The 27,232-nt window shown below is 45.0% G+C and overlaps 4 protein-coding genes and 1 long non-coding RNA gene across 5 annotated transcripts; 2 read left to right on the top strand and 3 right to left on the bottom strand.

Moving 5' to 3' along the window:
- Nucleotides 1–968: 968 nt before the first annotated feature.
- Nucleotides 969–4,787, top strand: LOC100821689 (scarecrow-like protein 1). The gene is made up of 4 exons (XM_003564727.4): nt 969–1,166; nt 2,410–3,869; nt 4,026–4,181; nt 4,299–4,787. Exons 2-4 carry the CDS (start codon nt 2,509–2,511, stop codon nt 4,495–4,497), a joined length of 1,716 nt encoding a protein of 571 aa, XP_003564775.1. The 5' UTR covers nt 969–1,166; nt 2,410–2,508; the 3' UTR covers nt 4,498–4,787.
- Nucleotides 4,788–4,935: 148 nt separating this feature from the next.
- Nucleotides 4,936–7,869, bottom strand: LOC100821385. Its single transcript, XM_003564726.4, has 5 exons — nt 7,624–7,869; nt 7,436–7,541; nt 6,966–7,177; nt 6,672–6,878; nt 4,936–6,314 (listed from the first exon to the last, which is right to left on the bottom strand). Exons 1-5 carry the CDS (start codon nt 7,819–7,821, stop codon nt 5,169–5,171), a joined length of 1,869 nt encoding a protein of 622 aa, XP_003564774.1. The 5' UTR covers nt 7,822–7,869; the 3' UTR covers nt 4,936–5,168.
- Nucleotides 7,870–8,714: 845 nt separating this feature from the next.
- On the bottom strand, nt 8,715–11,860 carry LOC100821087 (bidirectional sugar transporter SWEET1a). Its single transcript, XM_003564725.4, has 6 exons — nt 11,562–11,860; nt 11,326–11,362; nt 11,118–11,213; nt 9,809–10,088; nt 9,579–9,698; nt 8,715–9,224 (listed from the first exon to the last, which is right to left on the bottom strand). The coding sequence occupies exons 1-6, from the start codon at nt 11,596–11,598 to the stop codon at nt 9,015–9,017; spliced, it is 780 nt and encodes a 259-aa protein (XP_003564773.1). The 5' UTR covers nt 11,599–11,860; the 3' UTR covers nt 8,715–9,014.
- On the top strand, nt 9,224–10,262 carry LOC106866265. The gene is made up of 2 exons (XR_001406424.2): nt 9,224–9,450; nt 9,534–10,262. It is a non-coding gene; the product is annotated as an uncharacterized LOC106866265 (long non-coding RNA).
- Nucleotides 11,861–16,959: 5,099 nt separating the features above from the next.
- Nucleotides 16,960–21,651, bottom strand: LOC100846897 (probable membrane-associated 30 kDa protein, chloroplastic). Its single transcript, XM_003564724.3, has 12 exons — nt 21,444–21,651; nt 21,219–21,362; nt 20,580–20,680; nt 20,378–20,488; nt 20,029–20,093; nt 19,863–19,944; nt 19,542–19,616; nt 19,287–19,357; nt 19,120–19,202; nt 17,875–17,939; nt 17,718–17,792; nt 16,960–17,409 (listed from the first exon to the last, which is right to left on the bottom strand). Exons 2-12 carry the CDS (start codon nt 21,316–21,318, stop codon nt 17,296–17,298), a joined length of 942 nt encoding a protein of 313 aa, XP_003564772.1. The 5' UTR covers nt 21,319–21,362; nt 21,444–21,651; the 3' UTR covers nt 16,960–17,295.
- Between the last annotated feature and the right edge of the window lie 5,581 nt (nt 21,652–27,232).

The raw sequence follows: 27,232 nt of genomic DNA, 5'->3' as shown, positions 1-27,232 counted from the left end.
TCCAACTAAACCTACTACTAATACTCTAGAATCTCAACAATAATATTTTCAAGCTATTGCTTTGGAATAATTTTTTGGTTATTGTATAAAACTAATATGCGTATTTGTGATACTTTTAATTCGTAAAAATATCTGCAGGCAGAGTACTCTAGTAACTATTTTGCTTGTGTCTCTTAGTTTAATTCTACACGATTTTTGTTCTGCGGGAGAGTTATTACTAGCTCGGCCTCTGCGAGTCAACCAAATCTTATAATTTACTATCTTCTCAAGATTTTCTTTACCACGTGGACATTATCAAATTGCCGAAATATGTTATAGTTTACTATCTTCTCAAGTGATATCATTGCCGAAATATGTTTTTGACAAAATCCCAAATCAAATTTAGAATTTAAACCTCAAAATAATTTCAAATTATGGTACCCACACAATTACCATGAAATCTTTAGAGAATACTAGGAGAAGATCCCAAGTAGTTTGCTCAAAAAGCTCAACAATTACGGTATCCACACAATTACCATCCTCGCGAGCACTCTCCTTCTCCTCCTCAATGGAGTTTGCCTTTGTGGTTGACCCATCTCATGGTGGAACTCTGGTCCATGCATTGAGCTCTGGAAGATGTCTGGCTATGGGGAATGGATCCGTGGTCGTCTGATCTAGCCATGACAAGACTCCATGAATTTTGTGGCATGATCACCGTCTCAAAAATTTAATTAGATCAGACAGCGTGGGAATAGACAGATTTTTCTTTCCCGGCCGTCCACCTATATTTGCCGCGTGTGTTGACGCCTTGACGACCTTGCAACCAGCAAAACCCTCTGTAACGGAGCTACGTCAAAGTCGCCGCGTCTCTCCCGCTCTCCGTCCCGAGTTTTGTGTGGGCGGCGCAGAGGATCCCGGGCACAGCCGCCGGTCGTCGTACTGACCGCGTCCCACCGTATGACATCTCGGACTTTGCCCGCTCGCTGCCCCTCCCTATCCTCCCACGCCAACCAACCCACTCACCCCGTTCCTTTCTCAACTCTTCCCCTCCTCTTCCTCCTTTGCCTCCCCCTGCCTACTCCCCTCCTTGGAAGTTCCCATATCCATTCCGCACAGCCCTTCGCTTTCCCACCTCCTCCCCGTCCGGTCTCCGCTTCTGCTCGGCGCCGCCCCCGGCCGATTACCCCGTGAGTACTTCTTGCTCTTGGTTTCCTTCCTCCTTGTTTGCAAGACTTCTGTAATTTGCTGCTGTTTTTCTGTGTTCTTGTTTCTTTCGGGGTTATTTAGGAAGGTTTCGTCTGGCCGGAGTTCTTTTGATTGGCATGTTTCATGCTTGTGCTGTTGTTGAGATTTTGGAGGGTGATGGATTCGCTGATGGGGAACAGGAGCCTCGTGTAGGGTCAAGCTACGGTTTTTATGTTGCATGCAGAGAACCAACCCCACTAACCCAGCCAGGATGTTTGGTCCTATACTGCTGCGGTGATGTTAATTGCTAAAAGAGGAAGTGGGGAGCAACTTTTTTGGTGCATACTTGATGGTTTTTCTGTGAATTGGCATGCCATATGATCTGATCAGAATGAACCCTTCAAGATTTCGGGTTTTTGCATCTCGAGTCTAAACAAATTCGAGCAGTTCTGCTTGAGGCTTCATCAAAGCTCGAGCAGTACTTGTGCAGATTTATCTCTTTTAGGATTTTCACTAATACTCCTTTTTTTTATTTGTGGTGCGGATGAGCTGTATTTTGTTGATCTTTTGTCTCAGAATTTCTTGCATATAGTCTAAATTATGCTTATATTGTAGTAACTTGGTAGACCAGCGAGTTTTAGGTATGATTTTTCTCGCTTAGTTGTTTAAGACCTGGGAAGCACTGGTCAAGTCTTTGTTGGGAGCTAGCCAAAACTTTTAGGACTATTTTTAGATATGCTTAGTCGCTTACCATGCCGTGCAAGCTACTTCTATTGCTAAATGTTCTATACAAAAAAAAAATTGCAACATGCTATACAGATTCTGAGTTCCATCAATTAACTAGTGATTCTGGCTGGATTACTTCATTACTTGTTAGGTGTGACTATGAGCTTAATTTGGACAGGTTAGGTTTATGTAACCAGGGAAACTACACTAGTAAAAAGCTCAACAGAAACATCAATTTTCATTTTGTGACTACTGTATTACACGTATATATGTACTACTATTTCTATGTATCAGAATCTAGTAATTCCTACGATGACTATTGGTGGTTTTCCAAGCAAAATGCCACTGTTAGATAATAATATTACTTGCACTGTTTGCTGGGAAAAGGAATATCAGTAGAGTAATCTCAGAATGCGGTTGAGTTATTTAAATTCACAATTCTCTGACAAGTTACAAGTAGCATCATTTATGTCAGCTCACTGTTTATTAGACATGTTGCTGATACTCGTCTTATTTCAGACATCAGAGAGAAGTGCATTGGGCTGGATTTAAAATCTTAGATTTTGGGAAGGCGACAAATATCTAGCTTCCCAGGTCCAGAGGTGCTCGAGAAAAGCTATGTCTTTTGTTGGGCGAGTTGACCCGTCCACTACATACGCGGATAATATTTACGTACATAAATTTGGCACACCAAACTCAAACTTTGCTGCAAGAAGATTTGGCTCTGATACACAGTTGTTCCATTATGGCCCTGAACCATTCAATTCTGAGGACTATGAACATATGGGTTTCACTGAAGCACCATCTTCTGCATTTCAGAACTCCTATTACAATCAGCAAGCCTCACTAACGCCATACCATGTAATGGCCAATGGCCGATCTCCGTCTGTTTCTGATAATATGGCCAACTCCTGCTCCGATACAGCAAAAGATTCACCAGTGTTCTCGAATGTATCTCAGCAGAACTCCCAGTCTATATCAGATAATCATAGTTCTGGACTTGAAGTTGAGTTTGACCCTGAGATCAGACTGAAGCTTCAGGAGCTGGAGCATGCTTTACTTGATGATGGAGATGATATCTTGTTCGAAATTTCCCAGACTGGTTGCATTAATGATGAATGGGCTGATCCAATGAAGGATGTCTTGCTTCCAAACTCTCCAAAAGAATCAGAATCAAGCATTAGCTGCGCTGGTAGCAACAATGGAGAAGCACGGACCCCAAAGCAGTTACTCTTTGACTGTGCTACGGCATTATCTGAATATAACATAGATGAAGCACAGACAATCATAACAGACCTCCGGCAGATGGTCTCAATTCAAGGGGACCCTTCTCACAGGATTGCAGCCTATCTAGTGGAGGGTCTTGCTGCAAGGATAGTAGCCTCGGGGAAAGGGATCTACAAGGCATTGACGTGCAAGGACCCCCCAACTTTGTATCAGCTGTCAGCAATGCAAATCCTCTTTGAAATCTGTCCATGCTATCGGTTTGGTTTCATGGCTGCTAATTATGCTATACTTGAAGCCTGCAAAGGCGAAGAAAGGATGCATATTATAGACTTTGACATCAATCAGGGCAGCCAGTACATTACACTGATGCAGTTTATGAAAAATGATGCAAACAAGCCACGCCATTTGAGAATAACTGGTGTCGATGATCATGAGACAGTACAGAGAACCGTTGGAGGTCTGAAGGTCATTGGGCAACGTCTAGAGAAGCTTGCGGAGGACTGTGGGATATCTTTTGAGTTCAGAGCAGTGGCTGCTAACATCGGGGATGTTACACCTGCAATGCTAGACTGTCGTCCTGGGGAAGCACTTGTTGTGAATTTCGCGTTCCAGCTGCACCACCTTCCTGATGAAAGTGTTTCGATTATGAACGAAAGGGATCAGCTCCTCCGTATGGTGAAGGGCCTCCAGCCAAAGCTTGTGACCCTAGTTGAGCAGGATGCCAATACTAATACTGCGCCATTTGTGACAAGGTTAGTGATCTCACTCTCCAAACCCAATTATGGTTCTTTGTAGATGGGATAGTATCTCCAAATCCTTTCTGGATCCTTTGTAGTTTCTGCGTATCGAATCTCATGTTTGTATTTCCACCACCGAGCCCCTAAAATAGCTTTGAACAACTTCCACAGGTTCCGTGAGGTCTATGACTACTACTCCGCTCTTTTCGATTCTTTAGACGCGACACTTCCAAGGGAAAGCCCGGATAGAATGAATGTGGAGAGGCAGTGCCTTGCACGAGAAATTGTTAACATCTTGGCTTGTGAAGGTCCTGACCGTGTGGAGAGGTAATTCCCAGTGCTGCTCTCTACTCATGCATCATGCAAACTCTTCTCATTCTCTTTTTGAAACAATGTCATCCTGCAAGTGCCACGTGCCTGACAGTGAAGCTGTTTATTTCCCAGATACGAAGTTGCTGGGAAATGGAGGGCGAGAATGACGATGGCTGGCTTTGTGCCATGCCCATTTAACAACAATGTCATCGGAGGAATAAGATCTTTATTGAACTCGTACTGCGACAGGTACAAGTTTGAGGAGGACCATGGGGGACTTCACTTCGGCTGGGGAGAGAAAACTCTCATCGTCTCCTCCGCGTGGCAATAGAGCTTGCTGACCCGAGTTGCATTAGCATTGCTGTATTTTAGGAGCTTCTGGTGCAGACTGTAAAAAAATTGTGAACCACTGAGTTCTTGGCTGTTCTTATCTAATCTTAGGTGTCTGCTTGTCAGAATAATTGAGTTTGGCTGGTTGCCCGGGTGAATTATGTTCCATTGTTAGCAACTGGTCACACGATTGTGTTGTATTCTGAGATAGAATCGTCACATGTCTACTCTGCTCATGTATAAAATATTTATGTTGCTAGAATATATTATGCTGACTCTGCTCCATGTTTATATTCACATTGCGAGAATATATTATGCGGTATCCATTGAAGAACTAGAACACATAGTGTAATGTGTAGGTCTGTCAAATGATTGTGAAATCACTTGCAAAATATTCTATCCAGATTTTCCTGAAGTACCACAATCTAGCTCACAGTTATTTTGGTAGAACAGATCATTTCCATTTATCTGACAGAGTATGTTCTGAAGTATCATCAATTTTCCTGTACAACATTTTGAAAATCATACATCAAATACAAATACACTCTATTAATCTTACAACAAAATAATTTATCTGACAACACTTGTTACACTCCTATAATTTTAATAATCTAAATACTTCGCAATCACAATTTTCCGTATGTGCTATAAGGTATAGGCTCAATCTTATCTTCAAGGTAAGCTGTGCCGTGAATTCAACAAACTATTATCAGAGCCAAGTCGCAGTTTGACCCTTTTAGAGGATTCCAAAAGTCCAACAAGGGACGGAAGAGGACGTGGGACGGGAATGTTCCTTGATCTGTACAGTCTCTTCAAACTTGGATTAAATGATTTTGATGATCCAATGACACACGGGAGGTCCATTTGACAATTTGTTTTTTCTGCACTACTGACCACGCGAAGGCTTGAACTTTCAGTGTCACTTATAGATTTTGGCTCTATTATTGTTTCAGACTTCTCGGGTTGATCAGGCACTGATACATTCAATTGAATAGTAGGCAAGGGTTGAACTTCGAATGCTTCTGGCACGATTGGTGCCGCATTACACTGACTGGAGGGGACCTCATCTCCAGCTTCCGTGGGATCCTCTTGGGAGGCTGGTGGTTGCTCCGTGATCAAATTGACCCCAGAATATGTAGCTACACCTTCGATATGAACATGAACCAAATCTGTCGGTGCACATAATCTAGTTTCTTCATCAGAAATGTACTGGTGGCGCAGTTCCTCTTCCATTATGTCAATTGCTTGAGAACCAAACCTTGCTCGTCCAAACAATGTAATTTCTGGTTCTTGAACCGGAGGGGATGGCACAAATTTCAGTTCAAGTGTGCAGACATCTAAATCTGAGAGTTCTTCAATGTCAGAGGTTGGATGATCATCATCAACAAAAGTTGAGGGATCTTCATCTGTCTGCATACCAGAAGCAAGCACCGATGAGGGGGAGGATACTGACTTTTGAAGAGGATCTCTGAATATCTTCCATAATGGATCATCAGCTGTCAAGCGGGTCTTGAAACAGCGTTTCTTTACATAGCTCAGCTCCATCGCAAAGCAAGGGGGAGTTGTTGAGATGGCCCATTGAGGCTGGAGAAGTTGCAGGGCCTGCTCTAATTCATCACGGGACGAGTGAATGGAGAAACAAATATGCCAGATCCCAAAATCATCTTGCTCAGCTTCTGTTAAGCTGGGTTTCTGATTTCGAGCACAGGCATACCACTGTGTTGAGGGGCGGATAAATAAAGGTTCTGGCTGAAGATTAGCCCTTGCCCCTTCAAGCTTCTTACTTGCACTATCATATAATTGATGGAATCCAACTATCTGCAGTTAAAGAAAAAAGGTCATTCTCCATGAAATGCACATCAGAAGAATGGGTGGAACCCATCCATCTGCGACAGCCAAGTAGAAAGAAAACAAGAAGCTACCCTCCATTCAGCACAGATATGAAGAGCTGTAACATGATTTAAGAACAGTAGTACTCAAAATCGGTTGGCACTGAACTTGATATTTATTGTTTTTAACAACAGCTTTAGCTCGAGACATTTATGCTGACATTTTATTCAATCATATACTTCAAATGACAAAGAAACAAGGTTTGGAGGTTCCATGGGTGCTATGAATCTGTAAGAACTATCGACTAAATTATCAAAACAGGATGAATTTCATAGAGTAACACACCTGGAAGCGACAAGATGGATCATCAGTAATGATCTCCAGGGCTGTGAGTGAAAGAGCTTTAAGACAGTCCGAGTTCCATCTTATGTCAACATAAATCTTCGATCCAAATGTCCTCGACACCTCAACTAGGATCGCTTCGTGACCAAGAAGATCACACGCAAGATACACAAAAGGTGCATGTGGATGTTTCCATATGCAAGCTATAACCTGCAATCACTGAATCATTTCTCAATGTGACTCCTATGTTGCCATCGCTACAGTACGTGCATCTAAAACCTCGGGGCAGAGGAAAACCTGCTGAATTGCCGACTCCTTGCTCGGTAGCTTGAGGAAGCATTTGGAAAATGTGCAGTCAAGGAACACAAAGTCTAAACGGCAAATGTTTTCTCTCCCCTTCTTCGCTATGTACTTGTGTGGCAAATTCTGTACGCAATCTGGTGTAAGCCGGCAGTCCCCCGTGTGCAGTATGCTACCGAATTCACCCTCAAACAAAAACATAACCGCCCCTGGAATCACAGGGAACGACAACCATTGCATCAGTCATGCCCAACAGCCTAAGGCCAACTCTACCCAACTTCCATCACCCATTTTACTATGTCACGGTACGGTGAATTCAAACTCAACCGATAACTTGAGCATTGGATTGGACACATCATCCCCCATTCTCCCGTGCCAAAAAATGCATGATTTGTTTCATCAACCAACTTAAGCATAGTAAGCTGTAACGAGATAGGCAGAACACAAGAGGCGAAAACAAAAATTACCTGGGCAGTGATTGGCATCGTACGCGGTGACGGAGAATGCGCCGGCTGGATCATCCACCAGCAACGTCTTCCCCACCTCTATCTCCACAAACTCCCCCTGTTCCAGCTGCAACGCCACCACACGAGATATCTCGATCAGCACAATTTACAGGGGCAATAATAGTTAAATTAACGGGAGTAACAGTTACCCGGGGAAAGTGGCGGAGGGCGAGGGACATGGTGAGGCGGGTAGAGTAGACGGTGCCGCCGCCGCCGCCGGGGTCGGTCCCAGCGCCGACGAGGTGGTCCCGGTGCGCGTGTGTGAGGAAGCGGTGGCGCCGGCGGCGGGAGGAGGGGCCCCACGTGTCGACGGCGAAGGGGAGCCCCGGCGGCATCTCTATCGGCATCCTCCCCGAAACTCTACAAAATTACAGATCGGCCCTCCACTTCCCGGGTCTTCGTTGGAGTCTGTTGCCTCGGTTTATATATCTACCTGGAAAAAGTGGCGCCTTCCGCAGGAAGGAAGAGTAGCGGGTTTATGGATAGTGACGGGTTTGGACTTTTGGCCGGGTACCCGAAACCCGTTATTGTGCCACCTTGGCAATTGGAACTGACCTCGTGGGTCCTTTTTGCAGCAGCTCTCTCATCCCCTCTTTTTGGGCTCGTCGCTGCTGGGGCCTATTTTCTGACCTTAAGCGCATCTACAACGATGGTTAATACTAAAATTCTTCTTTTCCTATTTTGATATGTTTTTTTATTTTTATTTTTTATGGGCCTACATGTCACCTTCTTTTCTGTCTTGGTATCCGTGTAGTACCCGTTACTTTTTCAAGTAACCACTACTTAGAGTGTTATTCATCTCTCCTCCACATTGATCATTTGTTTCTTGATACCCATGTAGTATCTCTTGTTGAGTACTCTCTCCATTTCACAAAGGTTAGCGTATTTTGTTTTGTTAAGACAAGTTTTTTACCAAGAATTACTCTATTAATATATAAGTTATATGATACGAAACCATGATCATTAACAAGAACTTTTAAAGACGAATCCATTGATATAAATTTCATGTATGAAAAAACACATATCAATAGAGTTTTTATTGGTCAAAGCCTTGTCTTACGAAACAAAATACGTCAACTTTTGTGAAATGAAGGAGCATGTCCTAACAACCATGCCACTTCGGCCGTAAGATCCATACAATTTTCGGCCCAATGAAATGGCTACCACTAAATTCTTGGGATCTTTCTGCTAAAAAAAACTCGGGATCTTCAATTTGTCTGGTTGAAGCGCACTCTAGTACTGCACACAAATGACACATGCTGCCAATTGCCAAAAAAAAATCAACTGAGTCGGCGAGAAGAAGAAATATCAAGAACTTCACACTTGCAAAGACAACTTGAGAGCACAGCACTGTATCGTAGTTCTCCCTCCCACACGCTACATTTCAGGTTGGCCTTCTGGGAAAGATATCCAGATCCCAGAGAGTGCCAAACGAACCAAGAACAGGTAACAAAGCAAAACCAACAATCTGCTTAACAGACTAATTAGTTAAGCAGCAGCAGCATCCTTCTTTTCTGCTGCTGTCCTTCAATTCTGGCAGCTACACCTGGGCGGCAACCTTATCGACGGCAGCTGGCTCGTCGACGGCGACCTTGGTCTCGGCCATCTCCATAGCGACGGTCGCCTTCTTGGCGTCCTCCACTTCATCGACGGCCTTGCCGGCGCCGGCGCCGGTGCCCTTGTTGTTCCGGTAGATGGCGTAGAGGATCAGCTGCATCAGGCCCAGGAAGCTCCCGCACCCGTTGGGAATCTGCACGTACGTACGTACATGTACTCAGTTTCTCTTTTAACATGACAGTTAAAAGTGTGTTCGAAGCTAAAACTAGCGGTAGCAGAGGAGGCGGTGAGCTGGGTGCATGGCATGTGGTGGTGGGCGCGCCCATCATCCTACGGACAGGCAAATGGAGCATTCAATGGCGACAGCTAGCAGTGTGCCGTGGTTTCCAAATTCCAAGTACCAATCAGCCAGCGGTACGGTACGATCGAACCGGACGACATCTTGGATGGGATCTTGGCTTTGTCAGGCAGCTTGATTCATTCGAGCGTTAATTCGAAACAGGGTGTCGCAGGGGAATATAATGAACGAATCTCTTTTAAGAATTACCGCGATGAAGGGGTCGCGGCCGAGCAGGCCGTAGATGAACCAGGAGGTGCCGCAGAGGAAGACGGACAGCGACAGCAGGAACGGCATGAACTCCACGCTCTTGGTCTTGATCACCAACCTCTGCACACACACGGAAAATATGTTGTAATTCGATTCATTAATCACCGTGCAATTAATTAAGCTCGATCATGTTTGTGTGTCAAATCGGCTGTGTATGCTTTAATGCTTACCATGATGGAGAGCGGCGAGGCGTACATGCAAATGGAGAAGACGGTGGCGGCGAGGCCGCAGAAGACCTTGCGGGCCTGGCCGTGCAAGGCGAGCAGGGACACGAGCACCACCGTGGTGAAGATGGAGGTGACGAGGCCCAGGAGCCCCGTCATCCGGAGCCTGGACTTCCGCTCCGCGAAAATAAGGAAGATTATCACGTAGATGGCCTCGATCACCGACCCGGCCCCGTTGATCGTCGTCACCAGGATGTTGTTCGGGGACACGAACGGCAGCCCGTACCTGAGGAAATTCCACAAGGCCCCGGTTTATTAACCACACAGCCAACTGCCAAGTTTAGCTTGATTTTCAGTGGTAAAATAGTAGAATTTGCTCCATGTAACCGGGTATTTCTCAACAAGTTTTGCTCCATGTAACCGGGTATTTGCAGCGACTTGCAAGATATTTTCATAGATAGTGAGCTGGATTTTGAATTGCTCCCGTACAAAAGCAACCTGTGAATTGAAGGTGAAGCTTTTTCAACGCATGTGAGGCGCCGATGGTTTGATTGGTGTTGATTATAAGGTGAACTAACCTGCTGGAAAATCGACTCGTTCACTAATTTCGTACCTGCCAACACGTACACCTAGATCAGAACCAAGAAAGCCCGATCGCTTTTTCCAATCGAGCTAGAAGAAACACCCGAACGTGCTAGCGGGGCAGTGTGGCCCACATGTCATTGCCTCGCTGGCAATGCCGACAGGCCAGGGTGGCTGTGCAAGAACCGTGACACATAATTTTCTTTGCCGGGGTTCGATCGTAGCGGTCACTGTCCCGGCGCTGGCAAGTAGGTCCAGGAGTAGCTTTCCGTCTGCTGTCTGCTGTCTGCAAAGCAAATTGGACAGCGGCTAGTACTACGCTAGGAGGCGCCTTGTTCCATCAGCTGCTAGCTGCAGTGTTTCTTCTGCACGTCAAACTAGCTACACCGCGATTTAACTTTTCCCTATTCACTCAGAAGACTAATCCTACAGTCAGTCTAGTAGTCTACAGACTTACTATTTGCGAACATTTTTCTAACCGGGACTCTCAGAGCCCAGAGACCAATCCTTGCAAGATGGAAACTGGAAATTAAGCATGAAGTTTCACTGAAAATTAAGTTGCTCGATCTAACCGTGAGCAAAGTGGCGAGTGTCTGAAGACATGACACAGAGCTCAACATACTGTGCAAAGCAAGAAGAAACAGAACCAGTCATGCGAAGGGTGTGTTACGTAGCTGCTACTAGCACCGCTAGTGTTCTAGAGTGTGGTTCGGGGTGGAGAGTGGTTAGCTACCAGGCGGATAGGAGGCAGTTGAGCAGCGTCATGTTGTATGGCACGCCGGAGAAGTCCTCGGTCGATCTCTTCCGAATGATCCGCCAGAAGGTGACCCTGCAAAACAGACGACGGAATTCCTCGCCGGTCAGAAGAACTGTGTTCACAACAAAACTCAGAAGGAAAACGGAATTTGGAAAAGAGAAGATGCATCGCCGGAACTACTTACACCGGGGACAGGAAGAGGAACAGAGCAATGACATTGCCTGACAGAAAAAAATACAGTTAGCAATTAGACTAATCCATCAAAACACGAAGAATGAAAGAACACCAAATTTCATCCAACCCAAGAGAATATCAACATGCATGATGCATCCGCCTGCCTCCATCCGCAGGAGCTGAAAGCTGGGGAAACAAACCTGCATGCATATGCAGGCCAGAGATTCAGAGCGAAGACGCGCTCACCTGAGACCCCGAAGAAGAACCTCGCCACATGCTCCATCTCCACGTGTCTTGGAGCTCAAAGTTATCCCCAAATTATCAAGAACACGGTGGAAGGGGACAAGGGAGGCAGAGGTCGGTCTAATAATCCTTGGGGAGATGGGCAGCACTCTACCACCGCCGAGTAAAGTTGGCTTAGCTCAGCTCTCTCAACGGCTCAGTTCTGCACCACGCAACACATGGAGCTAGCGCCGGGTCGATGCGGTGCCTGCGCTGTGTGTTTTGCGTCATTCGTGTGTCCGCATTCGAGGAGTGAGGATATTTATAGTGAGAAAACGGAGAGGGGCCGATGAAGTGTGTCTTGGACTCTCGGCAGCTAGGACTAGAAGAGCGAGTGCATATTGATTGCGTTCTTATCTTGACTCCTGCATGAAGGAAGATGGATGTTTCGGACGGTCGATACATAATGTCCCGGCAGTAATTAAACAGCAATCAGCTAGTGCTAGCACTTCCTCCGTCCAGAAATAAGTGACTTGAGGATTTCTCTGTCCGGAAATAAGTGACTTGAGGGAGTACTAAATTTCCGATCTTCATAGAGTACATGTTGAGCGTTCGGTAAAAGTTGCAGTTTTTTGTTTTTTCTGGAGCAATCGGTATCCAACAGTTCCATGTTCCTGCTTGTTTTTTTCTTTGTCTGCCCACTATCCTCACTCGTCAGTGTCCTGCTCGGCACGCAACAGATGCTAGCGCTAGTCTTGGAACAACAACAGAAACGTTTCTGTTGCTGTCCGGAGCAACGGCCAGATCCTTGGCACGGGAACAGCAAAACTTGCATGAACGAGCGCCGAGCGCGTCCGATCCTCCTGGGATTCTCGTGTGGCCGGCCGGGCCCCTGCCCGCGGGAGAAAGTGAGCGGCGGCAGCGGTGCAGAGAGCTCAGTTCAAGGGCATGCAGCTTGCAGTGCCCTGTCCCAGTTTGAGACTCGTCAGTCGTCACGAGACAAATCGGTGGAGAGCAAACCCCACGGCATCGCCCAGTCATTGCACTAAGTCAGGCTGTTGCACGTAATTAATCACTTCTTATCGCCACCCGGCCCTGCACGGAGAAAACAGCATCCACGCGCGCGTGCAACGGCAGGCCGGCCGGCGGGCGCCTTTCTGATCCATCCTGGTCGGTCAGACCGTTGTGGTCACGCGAGGATTTGCCACATTTTGTTAGGGTATACTCAATCTGATTCTAATTTCTTAACTTAAATTTGTCTAAATATGAATATATTTATTTTTAAAAGACGCCTTTAGTATCGGAGGGAGCAGATACGATCGAATCACGGAATCATCTCCAGCTAGCTTTCAGGAGGAAGTGAGACCGAGGGAAAGAGAAAACGCATGTGAGTGAGAGCAATCAGTCTCACTCGGTCAGTACTCGATCAGTACAAGTTTGGGAAATGGCAGCCAGCTGCGGGCTACAGCTAGAAGACCTATTTTTATACTATATGCAGAGCTAGTATTGTCCAATAATGTCAGTTAATCTGCATCTTCTGCCCCATACGCGGCACGGCAAAAAGTTGCCGCGGGACATGGCGCGCGATGGCCCCCTGTTGTCTTGTCCCCATCTTGCCCGCTCGATCAAAATTCATGCGTGCATGCATAACCCATGCATCATGATTCATGACTAACGGCTAGGAAAGACCTGCAAGTCACACGTAGAGACAGTGCAGTGCAGCGACAGTGATGTACGTACGATCGATTTGTGCAATTATCGGTCGAGTTCCTAGTCTGGCGGCTCCCCTCCCCCCGTGAACGAAGCCTCGTGAGAACAGTTAACTGGCAAAGAATTTGTTTGACTAGATTCTCAGCAGTCAACACGGCACACATTTGATCGACGAAGACGTACTCTCCATCCCAAAACAAGTAACTTGTATCCACGTCATTTATTTTTGGAACGGTGATTATTTGTATTGGTAATCATTTGGTTTCTGGAAGCACAAACGATGCTGGTGCATAATATGAATCAACCATATCAGCGCAGATCAATATGCCACGGTGCATGATCGATCTAGAGCTAGCCCAGACGACTACCGTACGTGTGTGTTACGTGCGGCCCTCGCTAAGATGTTCCATCTGATCCGATGTCGCTCTGTACTGTGCCCTTGGCTACATTCAGCAAAACCATGGACGCCCGACTGGCTATATATAAAGAGTAGTATAAATGGGTTGATCGACGATGGGTGCCACTGCCATAATTGTTAGTCCAACGATTTCGACGTCTTAATCATCCAGTCCTCGATGGTCCAGATAAAGCTTTCGATTTGGCATCAGGTATTCAGGTCCATCGATCAATACATGCTCTGGAAAAGATGGTGGTCGAGCGTGCATATATGTCTTTCCAAAACTTCTATATATAATGCTCTGCATGCACGACGGGATCAGGGGACCTGACCGGCACTTTCATCGCAATATTCTTGCGCGCAAGTGCAACTATGCTGCGGTTGGTCGTGCAATTAATATATCGTGTGGTGAACTGGTGATCTGTGTGGCCTCTGTTCCGTTCTCGCGAGGTAAGGCCGCACGGGAAGAAAATGTGGTCATGTCGTCGCCGACTGATTGCCCTGGACAACTAGCCAGGGTCGACGCTGAAATCAAATCGAAATTGTCAACGACCTGCGAGTGTCAGTAATATACAACAGCGCTGGCACAGTGGCACAACACAACCGTGGCCGTCCGAATTTTGGATCACCCCATGGGTCAGCAAACTGCGGCGGTACGTGTATAAATGCACGCTCATTACATGATGTACACGTATACATGTACGTCGTTGATCGTGCACGTATACTGTAGGTCCGTGTGCGCGTGTGCTTCGTACGTGTAAACTCGAAAATGCATGCAACGGAAGGATATGCGTGATCCGTTACAGATTGGCATGCATGCACGCACGTACGCGCGCTTGTACGTCGATCGTCGGAACTTGTGAAGCACCGATCCATTCATATGCTGATGCAACGAAAAGGGCTACGCCTACATGGTTAACGCACTGTACCACTCACATGGCTAAGTTACGTGGCGGAAAACGTCCCCAGCGTCCTTATCCAACTCGTAACGTGCCACTGGGCCAGAAAAGAGCCGGCCTAACCGGATACTCCTCCTTTCATTAAAAATTGGCATATTAGATTTTATTAAGATGAGACTTTGACTACAGATTATTATGTTAAATTGTGGTTTATATGACATGAAAACCATAAGCATCATGAAATAATTTTATAACGAATCTAGCGATATTAATTTCATGTCATGTCATGTAAACCACGCATTGACATAGTAATTTATGATCAAAAGTTTGTTTTGATAAAAACTAATATGACATTCTTTGAGGAAGGGAAGGAGTATATGTGTGGTCAACTGGTCAAACAAAGTCAGATCCGACCGTGCACGCATGGATGCACCGATCGATCCGTCGCGATCCGGTAGCTAGCCGGCTTAATTGGCGCGTTTTCCTGTGCCAGCGCATGCACTCGGAAACGGGATATGGTTGTTACCGAACAGGATCATTCAGTGCGGCCGTACTTACAGGACCCTACGCATTATCGCGCGTATACGCACCGCACGTACGTACGTCTATACCTCGAAGATATATATACGCTAAGTATAGACGGGCTCATTTAAGCCGGCCGTATTTGTACGTGTATATCTCCGGCAGGTCTAGTTATCGTACGGATAACGATGGTGTACAATAGACGAAGCATCGAGTCGGGGCGGGCAATGTACGGCGCCTCTACGCACATAGAGGTATGTTGGTACATATACACATGTGTGTACTCCATAGCTGGCTCTACAGGGTCCTAGGCTCGTAGCTACAATGTGCAATGTTATCCGGCAGAGTTGACCCGATTGGATGATGCAATGGCTTCTAAAGTTAATTCCAGCTGTACTATGCACGCACGTACATATCCAAAGTTCCAAACACATCCGCCTAGCTAGCTAATTCTGCTCGTACTAGCTAGTAGTATTCGAAAGTCCAATTTGCATCTACCAAATCGTATAGCCCTACGTCTACGTACGTTTTCTTCTAGACTAGACTAGAATAAAGGAAGAAGATCACAAGTTTTGGCGATCAAATGACGTTTGCTGGCTGGCTGCTGACTCCTCAAAAGATCACAAGGTTAAGGCACAAAAACGCTTATGCGGCTCTACGACGGCGATCGGAGCAGGGAATCATCCAAAAGCCGCAATTAATCGTCCTTGGAGCCTCGGAGACGGGTGAGACAGAGTTGGCCGTACGCGCGCACGTACCGGCGGCGAGAAAAAGAGAGTGTCTCTTGGTGTGCACGTACTGTGAGTCTGTGATGTGCCCTGATTTGAATGCATCACCGGCTGGGCACGCAACGCAAGAAACCCGGTGACCAGAGCCGCGGCACGCGCATTAGTACAATTACGGAGTACGTAATTTGACAGTGATGCTGTGCCTCTTCTTTGATGTAGTTTGGCCTGTTGCTTTCGGAATCTCAGCGGTGCTCGTGCAGGTTCATTTCGACCGTGCCACTCCTTTCCGGCAAAGGCGTCTCGAGCTCATCTACCACCTGATCTGATCATCTGAGCAGCGACGTGGCAAGCTGTTCGGTGCACGGTTCTGGATCAGCCCGGAATGTGGGCGGCTCATGAAAAGATAAAAACTGTTCCTGAGACGAAGGGCTCTCGCCGCTGGTCGCTGGAGCCTGGGGAAACCAGGATACCGATTCTCACTCAAATAATCGTATAGCGTGTCGCCATCCAGGGGGCATGGGCCCTTTCTTGTTGCTTGTGACTCGGTGAGCCGTCACATACTGATGTATGTAGTGTACAGAACTGGTGACGCATGGAAAGCCATCGCTTTTGGATCGGGTTTCATGGGCTGGAATTTCGCATCGCTGAAACTTCGTTGACATCATGCAGCGTGTTGCTTACATGCATGCTGCTCCTTTTTACAAGGGCGCAACTGTTCATCAGTGTCCCACGCGCTGATAGACTCTCTGCGGCGGCGTGCAGGTGCAGGGTCAATGTACATGTCTCATTCTATGACGCTAACTATGACGGTAATTCATCTATAATAAAAACTGTGACGGTAATTTCTAGATGAAATGCTTGCTTGCCCGCAGGTTGTGACGCGGCAGGTAAGAAAGCTCTGACGCAGCAAGTTTTTAAGCAATATTCAAGTGAATTTGACATGGCTTGGATTAAAACATGCACCACTCTGATGGCATAAGCACAAGCGATGCAGTATTTCGTCGCGAAATCTAAATTGAGACCTGATTTTGGACTCCAGAGACAGGTAAAGGTGTACGATTAAGACGGTAAGTTTTAGCAATTCCTGACTTCCCATTCACGGCTGCTGACTCCTGAGTCAGGAAAAATGAACACTGAGGCTATCACTTAAGCTAAAGCATCAGGAATTAATAGGAACCGAGTGTATTGCCTTGGAAATTTGGACGGCCGTGTCCGGAAAATTTTATGAGCTTCACATTCAAGTCTCAATACATGTTATGACACCAACCAGAGTTAGGTGAGCAAGGATGGGACTCTCAGCTAAGATCTAAAATGAGTATTTACATTAGGCATGGTCACGGTTAACTGTACAATATCATTCACAGGAAAAATGTTTGAGAAAACTTTTCACGCATCCATGCCTTCAACAAACAAAGTGCACTGGAGACAGCCGGTAGTTCTTCTGGGGTTCTTCAGTTAGGAGATCTTGTCAAAGCCAGTTTCCCGGACGCGAGCTGTAAAATCTAATATTCTTTTGCCTTCTTCCGCAGTTCATTTAACTCATACTCGATCTCCGTGTCTCGGAAAGGGCTACCTGATTTGCTGACTGTTGTTCTACCTGAAGGAAGTTCACCTTTCTGTAGGTGACATGAATTACAGTCAAGTATATGGAATGAACAAGACATAGACATAGTATTTGTATTATATTTATTTCTCTAATCTAGTGATGTGTAGTACCATCATGTTGCTACCTTGGTGCACATGCGAACAGAAGAGGGAACAAAATCAGACGTAGACAGATTTTCAACTTCAAAATTATTACTCCCTCGGATCCATAATAAGTGTCTCAGATTTAGTACAACTTTGTACTAACTTTGTACTAAATCTTAGACACTTATTATGGATCGGAGGGGTTATAATTTTGTGTCCAAGCAACAACACGTACCAAAGAGCTCCCGGACAGTTCTTTTCTCATTTGTGCAAGATCATCATCAACCGATGTAGTCTCAAGCATTGCAAACTGTGCACAATGACTGGTCGTCAGATCTTTACTACCACAATGAACATCAATATAAATTAGTATGCACTCTCCAATTTTTTACCTTTCCTTCCAGATCATCAGCTCCTAATTCACCAAGTGCCTCAGCTTGGGATTCCATTGTCATAACTGACAGCACAAAGCATGTAGCTGTTAGTCAGAGTAATTCTCCAAATAATTTGTCACAAGATATAACTGGTAGTTGATGAACACGGTCAGCAAGAGAGGCTGATAGCACATGGCCTTTCTAGACCAATAGACACATAACTTTTACTATACAAGAAGAGGAAAAAATAATTTACCAAGACGATAATCATAACAACTTGAGTTATCAGCTTTTCTGCAAGTACCAAACATTTCACTGCTAGAATTAGATACAGGAGCAGTGGCGTAGCCTGGATTTTAGGCCAGGGTGGTCCAATGATTTTTTTTTTTTGCCATAGCATAACTCATCAAGTTATATTAAAGATTTGTAAGCATATTAAATTCACGGATAAGATGAAAACTGCATTAAAAAAATCTAGCACACCTTATTTGCAAAGGTCCAACAGTAAATTTAGTATACTTTATCTTTGAACGAAGCCGAAGTTTAGGAAACTTGCAGCCTGAAGCGTTGCAGCTCACGCTACTAGTTCACCACGGCTTCCTGCCAAGAGTCAATCGATCGGGAGACTGGAATCGGAACAAACCAACAGGCAAAGTAGTCTTGACCGACCATGTTAGCGTGGTATTAGTTGGGCCAGCTTCAGCCTTTAGCCCATCTAGTGCTTGGGTTGTCTGTTTTTCGTTTTTTGGGCTAAAATTATATAGGAGTAAATTGTGCAGTACCAAAATTCCATGGACCACCCTGGCACCCCTACGGCTACGCCACTGTACGGGAGTGCGGCCATCTAGATGTTTTTTTGGGAACAAAAAAATAAATCTAAATGCATTTCAATGAGATGATAACCTGCAATTTTGACAACTTGTGGAAGGCAATTTTTTTTTACCTAGTTCTAGTAGCTGCCAGCTGCATTTTTTAATATTTGTCCACTGGTAATTCATCAACAATTTCAGACTCAAGCCTCTACTGGACGATTAACATAACTCATCGAGTACTCTAGCATATTTTGATAGCTTAAACTGTGGCAGCTTGTAGCTGCATACCTCACACACACTAAATTAACAACAATTGCTGTAGTAACAAGGTTAAGCTATCTATGCTTGATGTAAAGCACACCTCTAGCCTAAGCGAAAAAGGCGTTATTTTACCCAACAAATACTGACAGGGCACTAAGCTACTGGGAAAAATCAGTAATGATGAGAGTACCTTTTTCCTCCATTTTCTCGAATGCTGACAGGGCACTGCTTGTATTTACATTCCCCAGCATTTCACTCACTTTTGTTGCAGTTCTGAAGAAAAGAGGAACGCCAATTGTCAGAGCATCAGCACTAAAGTAACAGTGGCAAAATAATCAACAAAAGAATGGTGCGTACTTGGCTGATTGGGCGCGAGCTTTTAGGGTATCCTTTTTCTGCTTGGCCTCTGCTATCTTGCTCTCAAGAAGCTACATAATGACATAATATGCATGTCAACAAAGGTGAACAAATAGCTAAAGATACAACTAGGTAGGCCCACCGTTCACATCAGTGATGCACGTGGTCTCAGAAAACCATAAATCTGTATTGACAGGTAAGTGCAGCTAAGGAAAAGTGCATCCAGCAGTTGAAACATGGAACTAATAGGCTCACCCTGGTATTTGAAATAAGATTTTCAACAACGCCTTTCTGCTGATCAAGCTGGGCCTTTAAGGAGCTTGCATTGTCCTAAGCATACAAACAAACACATAGTGAAACTGTAACAAGAGTTTAGGATATTAAATCTTCACAAATTACATGTAACACATATATACTACATACATGATGGTGATTCCAGTAATAAAAGTGCACAAAAGCATACGCATTACACAGCATAATAAAAGATACTAATAGCAAGTTACAGTCTACACTGTAGATAAACAGTGTTACAATGCAGACACTTGGTCCAGAGAACTAGATCTACATGATACCTACAGCATATGATTTACGCCGTTTCAGGGCTTCACGAGCAAGATCCTCGTCACCCTTCTGAAGAGCAAGTTGTGCCCTCCGATACCTACATGTTTAGGGAAACATCACATAGGGTAAAAATGCCGATGACAGGCGGTCAATGTAAGCTTACGGTTACCCATAACATTACCAATCAGCATCAGCTTGTTCAGCAGCTTTGTACTTGTTCTCAAGCCGCTTTTGAGACGCCAAGACCTTCCACAACCAAAATCCATATTAGCAAGTAGAATACACAGAGTACGTACAATAGGTTCACATTTGAAATTTACATATTTACATGCGTAGTGATCAGAAGAAGAAGAAAAAAACAAGTATCTGGTAATTAAACACGAGGCAGCTAACCAAACTAGCATCAAGCCATCAACACCTCAAAGTATTTGAGACTAGTTAAGACAGCTTAACATAAAGTTGTTGAAACAGAGAAGCAGAATTCGTAATGCCACTGATATATTTTATGATTAACAATAAACACAACAAACCTGTGCAGTGGCTTGTCGCATCTTTGTTAGATCATCATTCATCTCCAAAACGGCCTGATCCAGGATCTTCTCAGGGTCTTCAAATGAACTCAAAATTGCATTTGCATAGGACTAGACAAACCAGCAACCATGAGCTATTAGTTAGATAAATATAAAACTCTGCCAAGCCCAATGACATAATGGTTGGAATGGTGTTACTTACCCTGACTACCCTAGTTAGTCTATCAAAGAGGTTACTCCGTATGCCATTGCACTTGAATCTGTTAACATTTGGTTGGCGTACTTGTGCCACTCGGAGTGAAACTGCAGAGGTGATAAACTAAAGGTCATCAATAAGGCTGTTAGCCCATCACCATATAACTAGTTATGCACTTTCGCAATGCTCACTACTGCAAACATAAAGTTGATGCTACCAGCATCAATGATTAACATTGGTCAGAGCACGTGCGTCTGGTGGATTAACGGACACGGTGAAAATTACATGGCTTAGCATGCTCTAATACTGTGGTTCCAACCTCAAATTAGTATACGGTGGATTAAATAGACAGCCATAAACATGATGGTCATGTTACTGGAGATAGACCCGCTTGTTTCATAAGTCAGAACAGGCTCCACCAGGTACGATCTCTACAGTAGCGGTTGTTGACAAGCATAGTGAAACAAGAATCAACATCCCCCAAACCTTCTGCTTAGCAAATAAGTAAGCCTTTCAATTTCTTCTCCAAAAAAAGTGCAATCTAGCTAACAGAATCCACAGCTACGAGTTCCTTATCGCAATCATTCCCACAGTCCACGCGGAGCAGCGGAAACATGGAGCGCAATACCAACTCGAGAGACTCACCGCTGCCGGTGACGAAGGAGGTCCTGAGAGCGGTCCGTCGGAAGTTGACGACGGCCTGCGGCGGCTGCACTAGGCTCGTTGGCGGCGCCCTAATCTCCATCGATTCGGGGCGTATCGGACGACGAAATAGAGAGTACAAGAACCCTAGAGTTACAGAAGCAAGGATTTCATGACCTTTGAATCAACGAATGAAACTAGGAGGAGAACATGAAGGGGAAAACATACCTGGAGACCGCCGAATTTGGTGGGATAGAGATGAACAGGGACGGGAAGGGCCGGAGGGGCTTGGCTGCCGGGTGGCCGGAGACCGGCGGCGCGGCTGGCCTATGGAGGATTGGGATTGTGCAAGGTTCGTTTAACGAATCGCAGAGTAACGGGGACGCTGTCGCAAAGGTGAAGAGCCGGTTGATTGGGCCAACCCCAGGAGGCCAGGAGGCGTATGAAAATTTTTGACTCTTAAATTTTATAAAACTTGACCAGGTTTATAGAAAAACCACAACATGCCTAATTAAGATACTACGAAAATATGTTTGTTCGAATGAATAGCTACGAAAATGTATTTCACGATATATCTGTTTGTTTTTTAAAGAAAAAAGGTCACATGACCGGATTTCACTATCAAAGATAACGGAACACCAGTTCACCCCTCTCATAGTTTGCACATACTTGCCGCACAATGATGATCAAGAACACACCCAAGACTAAACAAAAATAAGTATGAAAGGAAAATACATAAATCTAACAGTAGATCTAATGATCTTAGTTTGGAATCATGCATGTCAATTTTTTTTGTTACAAAGTCGGTCAAACTCTATAAAGTTTGACAGTTAACAAAAGTTATAATTTATACATTTTAGAGCGGAAGGAGTATAAAGGACAAAATAAACACGCTTTTGGAAAGAAGTGACAACTTTGGAAGCTATTCTTTCGGGAAAAAAAAGATGATGGTCATACTCGACAAAATGATCGCTCTATAAATGTCTAACACGTGCAACACCGTAGCACATAAAGAATAGACATGAAAAAAACCATATAAATTTCCAACATGTTGAACATGGGTTTGTGAGGTCTTTCACATGGAGTGGCAATAGAAAAAACATCCCACTACAACAAAGTGGTGGAAACCAACCCTTCCATGAAAACATGTGACGTGTCTCCCTCCGTCTTTCACATACAGTGGCAACCCGAAAAACATGTTCCGTGGAAACCACCCCACCAAATTCTCTATCAGGAAGCTTGAAATAGATGCAAAGGCTTGACACATACCGTCTTCGTCACCACCTCTCCGCGTCAATCTCTTGGCAAAGTTGTATTCCTTCATGTGGCGTGTTTATTTTACTCCCTCCGTTCCATATTAAGTGACTCAAATTTTTCCCAATATACATGTAGTTATACCCAAAAAGTGTCTACATATATGTAATATTTCGGCACTTAATGTGGGACGAAGGGAGTATGTTTTTTCGATGTCACACGTGTCAAAGGGGGAATAGCACCTCTCGAAACACAAAAGCCCATCTATTTAATACGTGAAATCATACGTGACATATATCTAAAAATGGAGTTAGAGGTCGATAATTTATGTTTATTATTATTTTTTCGTGAAGTTAAGTATATGTAAATATCTTAAATCGTTTTAAACGTGTGCTAGTACTCCCTTCATTCCACAAAACGACTCATATAGATTTGCGCACTTGGACCAAGGCAATTCTCGTTTTTAGTGCTCGATCACTCACGTTGAATCAATACTAAATGGATGTGATCCTTTCTCTTTTTCGAAAAAAAAGCTAAATGGATGTGATCTGCTATTGGTGCCGGAGCCAAGAGAAGATGGAATAAAAATGAGTTATTTTGTGAGACGGAGATAGTAATTAAATTTCGTGTTTTTCAAAAAGCCTCTCCCTAATAGCTCGAGTTTTTTCCCCTCGAGCTATTATTTCCATTCTGAACTTAATCATTTTTCTTTTAGGCCATCTCCACTGCATTTACATAGACGCTTAAAGAAAGATGGACGAGCCAGCGTCCACACAAGCTTCATACTGCTCTCCAATGGGAACCATGAATTTAGGCATAAATTCCGTAAAAAAAAGAGCACTAATAATTCACATGAGCGCTAGACCTTTTTTTTTTTGGAAAGAAGGCTTTTCAGCCCGATTTTATTATAAAGCCAAGAGGTTCTGCTGGGATTACCAGCTTACAACACCGCGCAACCACCAACACAGCGCCACAAAAGCCTACAGAGTTTGAGAAAACACACCCAAAGGAGGCAACAATCCACAGAGACTAAACAAAATACAGCATTCATCAGCCGATGCCCTGAGCCGGCGCGACCCGCAGATTCGCTAGGAGCTTCGCGATCAGATTCAGCGTTGCGGCCCGCCGTTTATCCGGCAGAAGAATCTTCCAGTGTCCCAGGAACGCCACGGCCTTGAAGATTACCTGCATAGGGGAGGCACAAACTCGTTGATTGAACACCATATCATTGCGTGTGAGCCAAAGCGCCCAAGCCAAGGTCGCCGCCAGCGACCACATTTTGTGATTAACAATCGACCCTCCTGGTTTCAAAGCAATGTCAAGGAAATCAGCCCCCGAGAGCGGAGCCCGAGGCCACCCTAAGCAATCCCGAATGTAGCACCAATAGAAAAAAGCAACAGGGCAAGTGAAAAGCAAGTGTTTAGCCGTTTCCGCCTATCCACACAGACGACGGCCTTTAGGTCCTTTCCAACCCTTCTTCAACAATTCATCCGTCACCTGAATCCTACCTCTACAACACATCCAAGTAAAGATTAGCTGTTTCAGAGGAATGGTAGCCCGCCACAAATCCATAATTTGGAGGTCCACCACCCCACTGTGAGACATGGCCATATACATGGACTTAGCAGAGAAACATTTGTTGGCAGTCAACTCTCAGCGAGCAACGTCAGGATCGACATTCAGCACCACACCTCTATGCAGGGCAGACAAAGCTGTCCATTCAGCACTTTCTGCATCGCCAAGAGAGCGTCTAAACGAAAGACAGATCTCCCCCCCCCCCCCCGACCAGCACCTCCGCCACCGTGGCCTTCGGCTGGCGAGAGCAAGCAAAGAGACGATGGAAATTGACAATTAACGGAACCTGTCCAAGCCAAACGTCCTGCCAAAAGAACACACTCCGACCGTTGCCCACCTTGTAAGAACCGCCCATCGAAAACCATTTTTTCACAGCAATGCAGTCCTTCCAGAATTGAGAAGCTCAAGAAGGAGAAGATTGGAATAAGCCATTAACTCCCAAAATTTTCCTTCGAAGAAGAATACAACTGAAATCCGCATCTCCCCTTTCCAGTTTCATGATCCACTTAGAGAGCACCGTAATATTTCTGAGGCGGCTCTCCACAAAGCCCAATCCACCGAATTCTTTTGGTCTACACAACTTATCCCAGCTAACCATGTGATATTTCCGTTTTTCCCCAATACCTTCCCAGAAGAATCTTGCTCGAACCATATCGAGTTTGTAATGAATGCCCTCGTTCAAGAGGTAGAAGCCCATCATATAGGTTGGCATATTATCAAGGCAAGAATCAATGAGAACTTTCCGCCCACCAAAGGACAGATTGCCACTCTGCCAGCCATATAACCGTTTCTCGACTTTATCCACAACATTTTGAAATCCTCCCAAAAGGATTTTCTAAGGAAATGGGAATGCCTAAGTATTTGATAGGGAAATTACCCACCTGACAATTAAATTGGTTAGCAATCCTGACCCTTTCCTCACGGTCCAGCCCCACACAGAACACCTCACTCTTCTGATAATTGATATTCATACCAAACATGGCCTCAAAGCAGTACAGCAAAAACTTAACTGTCCTAATTGAAACAGGATCATTGTGAATGAACAGGACAGTATCATCCGCATATTGTAAGTGCGAGACCCCCCCCCCCCCGGGATCAGCTCGGGGACCAATCCCCTCAATTGCCCTTTGTCTTTTGCCGCTTGAAGCATAGCTCCCAAAGCATCGCCAACAAAGTAAAACAACAGCGGAGACAAGGGATCCCCTTGCCTAAGCCCTTTAAATGTTATGAAATATTCTCTAAATTCACCGTTCAAGTTAATACAAACCTTCCCAGATTCCACCGCCTGCCTAATCCACTGAATCCACTGATTGCAAAAGCCTTTTCTAACCAGCACTTCCGAAAGAAAAGGCCACAACACCTTGTCGTAGGCCTTTTCGAAATCGAGCTTCAACACAATTCCCTGCGCATGAGATCTGTCCAATTCATGAAGGACCTCGTGAAGCACCACCACACCTTCAAGAATGTATCGACCAGGAATAAATGCAGTCTGGATTGGGCTAATAATTCTTGCCGCCACCGGCGTCAATCTAATAGTGAGGACTTTAGTAATGATCTTGAAAATGACATTCAACAGACAGATTGGAAGATACTCTCGAATGGTGTTAGCATCTTTGATCTTGGGAATAAGCGTGATGACCCCATAGTTTAAACGAGCCAGATTCAGATTCCCATGATAAAGAGCATCCATCATTTCCTTCACTAAATTTTTGATGTTCACCCAGAATTCTTTAAAGTACTGCACCGAAAAGCCATACGGGCCGGGTGCAGTGTTCGTTTTAGTTCTCTTAAGTGCCAGCTCAATTTCCTCCATAGAAAAAGGTTGACAAAGCTGCTGATTCTCTATAGGGGAGACCTGTTCATCGTGGGACCACACGTCATCCGCAAGATGCACACCAGAGTCGGGTTCCCTGCCAAACAGCCACTTGTAGTACTGAGTAATGTGGGCTTTGAGTTCATTATTGTCGGAAATCAATCTTGACTCATCTTCCAAGGAGAGAATTGTTGCTTTCCTTTTCCTCCCATTAGCAATCTTGTGGAAGAACGCAGTGTTGGCATCTCCCTTGAGACACCACTACTCACAGCCCTGTTTCTGCCAGTATAACTCCTCAGCTTCATAAACCCGCATCAACTGTGATTCCAGCGAATATCTGTGCTTCCAATCAACCCAATCAATAGAAACAGACTCAGCTTGTGAGTCCAAGGCCTCAATCTGATCAGTCAGATCCTTCTTCTTCCTGTGGATTTCCCCACGGAAGTTATTACCCCAATCTCTCAAGAATTTGCGGAGAGTTCCTTGCAACAACTTTTAGAAATCAGCAATCTCCAAGCCCCCCCGAGAGGCCACTTCATTAAGATCGTCTCTTTAAAGCTGGGATCGAGGAACTAACCAGGTTCAAAACGAAACAGAGACACCTTCTTTTTCACCTCCTCGCCCAACTCAACCAAAAGAGGATCATGATCAGAACCCACCCTGACCAGAGTATCCGTGAGAGCAAGTGGAAATAAGTTTTCCCAAAGTCCATTCATAAAAACCCTATCTAACACTTCAAAAGCGGGATGCTCCTGTTTATTAGTCCAGGTAAAACGACTGCCCGTTCGATACAGTTCCCTGAGCTGCATTGAACCAATCGCCTCATTAAACTGCACCATTGCAGTCTTATGGAGAACACCTTTAGATTTTTCATCACCAAAACGAATCAGGTTAAAATCGCCACCCATTAAAACCGGACCCTGCGCAAGCGACACGTGATCCGTAATTTCAGCCAGGAGCGCAGCCTTCCAGTCGTGTAACACTGGGCCATAGACGTTCATGATTTCCCATTGCACCCCAGACAGTTTATTCTTGATTACCATGCTGACAAAAAAAAACCCCTGCGAAGCAGTGACACCCTCAAAAAGATCCTCTCTAACAACGATAAGCATCGCCCCGAGTAACCAACCGCCGGCTTAATAGCCTAGAGATAAGAGAACCCCCCCCCCCCCCCCCCCAACACACACACAAAGAGACCAACTCACGTTGAGAGAAGTGAGCTTTAATGGTTTCCTGTAAACAGAAAATAACCACATTTTTTTGTCTAATAATGTCCAACAACTGACCACGGCGCCCCACCCCGTCCCCAACCCTCTCACATTCCAGAAAAGGACACTCATCGGAAACGGGCTCGCCTCCCTCGCTTTTTCTTCTT

The sequence above is a fragment of the Brachypodium distachyon genome, chromosome 2 (assembly GCF_000005505.3).
Source record: "Brachypodium distachyon strain Bd21 chromosome 2, Brachypodium_distachyon_v3.0, whole genome shotgun sequence".
Classification (NCBI taxonomy): Eukaryota; Viridiplantae; Streptophyta; class Magnoliopsida; order Poales; family Poaceae; genus Brachypodium; species Brachypodium distachyon.
This window is presented reverse-complemented; position numbering and strand designations above follow the sequence as displayed.

Coding starts and splice junctions, on each gene's coding strand:
- LOC100821689 (XM_003564727.4), top strand. CDS start 2,509: ATGTCTTTTGTTGGGCGAGTTGACCCGTCCACTACATACGCGGATAAT. Junction 3,870..4,025: donor ACTGCGCCATTTGTGACAAG/GTTAGTGATCTC, acceptor CAACTTCCACAG/GTTCCGTGAGGTCTATGACT. Junction 4,182..4,298: donor GGTCCTGACCGTGTGGAGAG/GTAATTCCCAGT, acceptor TTTATTTCCCAG/ATACGAAGTTGCTGGGAAAT.
- LOC100821087 (XM_003564725.4), bottom strand. CDS start 11,598: ATGGAGCATGTGGCGAGGTTCTTCTTCGGGGTCTCAG. Junction 11,363..11,561: donor GTTCTTCTTCGGGGTCTCAG/GTGAGCGCGTCT, acceptor TTTTTCTGTCAG/GCAATGTCATTGCTCTGTTC. Junction 9,699..9,808: donor CCTCGCCGCTCTCCATCATG/GTAAGCATTAAA, acceptor GTGTGTGTGCAG/AGGTTGGTGATCAAGACCAA.
- LOC100821385 (XM_003564726.4), bottom strand. CDS start 7,821: ATGCCGATAGAGATGCCGCCGGGGCTCCCCTTCGCCGTCGACACGTGG. Junction 7,178..7,435: donor CGATGCCAATCACTGCCCAG/GTAATTTTTGTT, acceptor CTGTGATTCCAG/GGGCGGTTATGTTTTTGTTT. Junction 6,879..6,965: donor AGGAGTCGGCAATTCAGCAG/GTTTTCCTCTGC, acceptor CAGTGATTGCAG/GTTATAGCTTGCATATGGAA.
- LOC100846897 (XM_003564724.3), bottom strand. CDS start 21,318: ATGGAGATTAGGGCGCCGCCAACGAGCCTAGTGCAGCCGCCGCAGGCC. Junction 20,681..21,218: donor CTCCTTCGTCACCGGCAGCG/GTGAGTCTCTCG, acceptor TCACCTCTGCAG/TTTCACTCCGAGTGGCACAA. Junction 19,945..20,028: donor GAACAAGCTGATGCTGATTG/GTAATGTTATGG, acceptor CTAAACATGTAG/GTATCGGAGGGCACAACTTG.